Source organism: Syngnathus floridae, chromosome 14 (assembly GCF_059516105.1).
Source record: "Syngnathus floridae isolate MCC-2025c chromosome 14, RoL_Sflo_1.0, whole genome shotgun sequence".
In the NCBI taxonomy this organism is placed as follows: Eukaryota; Metazoa; Chordata; class Actinopteri; order Syngnathiformes; family Syngnathidae; genus Syngnathus; species Syngnathus floridae.
Genome location: NC_142426.1, coordinates 13,169,006 through 13,171,291, shown reverse-complemented (window position 1 = coordinate 13,171,291; position 2,286 = coordinate 13,169,006). Strand labels below are relative to the sequence as shown.

The following is a 2,286-nucleotide window of genomic DNA, read 5'->3' as shown; positions in this document are numbered from 1 at the left end:
CAATTAACCCTTTATTTATTTTATTTTATTTTTCTTACCTCGTGGAGTGTACCTATTGAAATGTCCATGAGGTGTACCTACACGTATTGTCATATAAAGCAGTAAACCAAATGTCACATTTTTGTTTTCATGCCCCCAAAAATAAAAACAAGGAATAAAACACCAGACAATATGTATATATATGTCATTTACATTGTTATATGAGTTGGTGTTCAATATTTTATTCCTTAGTCTAAAACCTTTTTTCAAAAACTGTCACTTTCATTTGCAAAAGAAATACAATTTAAAGTATATTTTATTCAATTATTCTACTCTCCATACATATACAGGAATAGAACTTTACGTCTTTTGTTGTAATAGAACTGATTTTAATATGGAAGCTGGTGTAACACTTAACAGATGTTTGTTGGTGGTGTGCCTCGAGATTTTTTCCAATGAAAAGGTGTGCCGTGAATGAAAAAAGGTTGGGAAACACTGGTGTAGTGTACCTATCGAAGTGTCCATGAGGTGTACCTACACAGGTCATGTAGTCATATAAAGCAGTTAACCAAATGTCTGATTTTTATGTTTTAATTGGAGAATATAAAAACAAGGAATAAAACACCAGACAAGTTTTAACATAAATGTTTGTTAAAATAATAATAATAAAAGTAAATTTCAAACCAGCAATCCAATGTGAAATTGCAGTTGATATATTGGATAAGAATATTTAGGCGTATATATGCATACACATTATTTAAAAACTACTACGAGTGTTGTAAAATCAAGATGACCCAAAGAGAAGCATCATCTATCTTCCCGTTGTTGCATAACGGCGCATCCCTTCATGCAATAAAGTTAGCCGTTAGCTTGGAGAAAACGTGCATAAAAGAAGTGGTGTTTCAGCGAGTGGTTCTTTCTTTCCTTGGCAAATCGTAAATGGACATTCTGACTTACATAGTTGACGCTAGGAGGGAAACGCAATACCTTCACTGACTCACTGAGCCATTGATGCACGGGAAGGAAGGCAGTTCACCCGAACGGGAAAGTCAGGATTGGTTCCCTCACTGATCCGTTCAGGCGATCAACTGAATTTGCAGGACGGAGTTATTCAGGTTATTCCGTCAGGAGGTCCCAGGATGTAGTACAGGCATTATTGGTCAACTTTAACAGTCTCTGCAGCATGGCGATAGCGGCTCCCTTCGTAGTCGCCCTCGTTGGAGCTCCGTATCCTCTGTCGAACTTTTAGCTGCTTTAAACGGTTCTTGTCCACTTGCCTTTTGGCCAGCAGAAAGCCAATAATACCAGTGGGGAGGCCTATCATCCTGAGACAGAAGCAAGAGAGAAAACGCATGTTGCTCCATGATAAGGACAATGTGTGACAAAATCAAATCGAGGAAACCAAGCGTCAGCATGTATTTAGCTACAGTCAAGTGGTGTACTGTGTGGAACTTGATACTACTTGACATGCACACAAAACTAACTCACCATGCATACCCAATCTTCATCATGGGATTTTTCGCCTTTTTAAGGGGAATGTACTCGGGACCCTCACTTTCCCTTTCCTCTTCCCCAGCCACTCCACTATCCTTTCGGCTTCTCTGTGGCTCCGTCCCACGAGTGCAGAGCGATGCAGCCGGCACTGACAGCCTCAAACACGGGCCAAGTGTCGCTGAAAGGTATCTCGTCACTAACCACCGACCTCCAGGAACGAGGGCTGCACCTGCACAACACTGAACTGTTCATAAAAGGGTAAAAAAGTGACAAATGATAATCGTGGAGTATCTCGTATCTCATATATCGTCAATTATATGTGTGTGAGTGTCGACGTCTGAAAGTAACATGAAATGTTGTTTGCCTTTGCAAGCTGCGCCAACGAGTACTGTCCCGAAGACCGCCATGTTGTCGGCAATAGTCTGCACATGCGCAAAAGCATGCGCAGTTGCAGCCTCCGGGGTTTTGTCTGCCACCTTGTGGACAATATCTGTCACATCACAAAATCCAACTTTTCGGTACTCCAACGTTACAATATACATCACAATAGCAAACATTGAGTTTTACGATCGAAATTTGGGTGACGATTGGCTTATGTATTATTTAAGTTGAATGATTTAAAAGTTTCCAATTTAGCCACTGATAACAATAATGAACGCATGACAAAAATGATGTTTTGAGCCATTAGCTTCTTGAACTGACTTCTCTTGCATGCTATTTCCTGAGTCCAGTGTTGTTGCTGAAACAATGCAAACTTCCTGGTGGAGCTTATCTGAAGTTAATATTTCTGTTTTAGTTTGAATTGCATCTGGA

General features: G+C 40.1%; 1 protein-coding gene across 2 annotated transcripts; it reads right to left on the bottom strand.

Moving 5' to 3' along the window:
• Positions 1-554: 554 nt before the first annotated feature.
• LOC148387893 (uncharacterized) lies at positions 555-1,957 on the bottom strand. Of its 2 annotated transcripts, none has more exons than XM_088397008.1 (3): positions 1,838-1,957; positions 1,468-1,717; positions 555-1,304 (listed from the first exon to the last, which is right to left on the bottom strand). In XM_088397008.1, the coding sequence occupies exons 1-3, from the start codon at positions 1,878-1,880 to the stop codon at positions 1,133-1,135; spliced, it is 465 nt and encodes a 154-aa protein (XP_088253134.1). In that variant the 5' UTR covers positions 1,881-1,957; the 3' UTR covers positions 555-1,132. The 2 variants fall into 2 exon arrangements, with proteins under 2 accessions (XP_088253134.1, XP_088253135.1); XM_088397009.1 differs by having other exon boundaries at positions 1,468-1,702; positions 1,838-1,916.
• Positions 1,958-2,286: the final 329 nt, after the last annotated feature.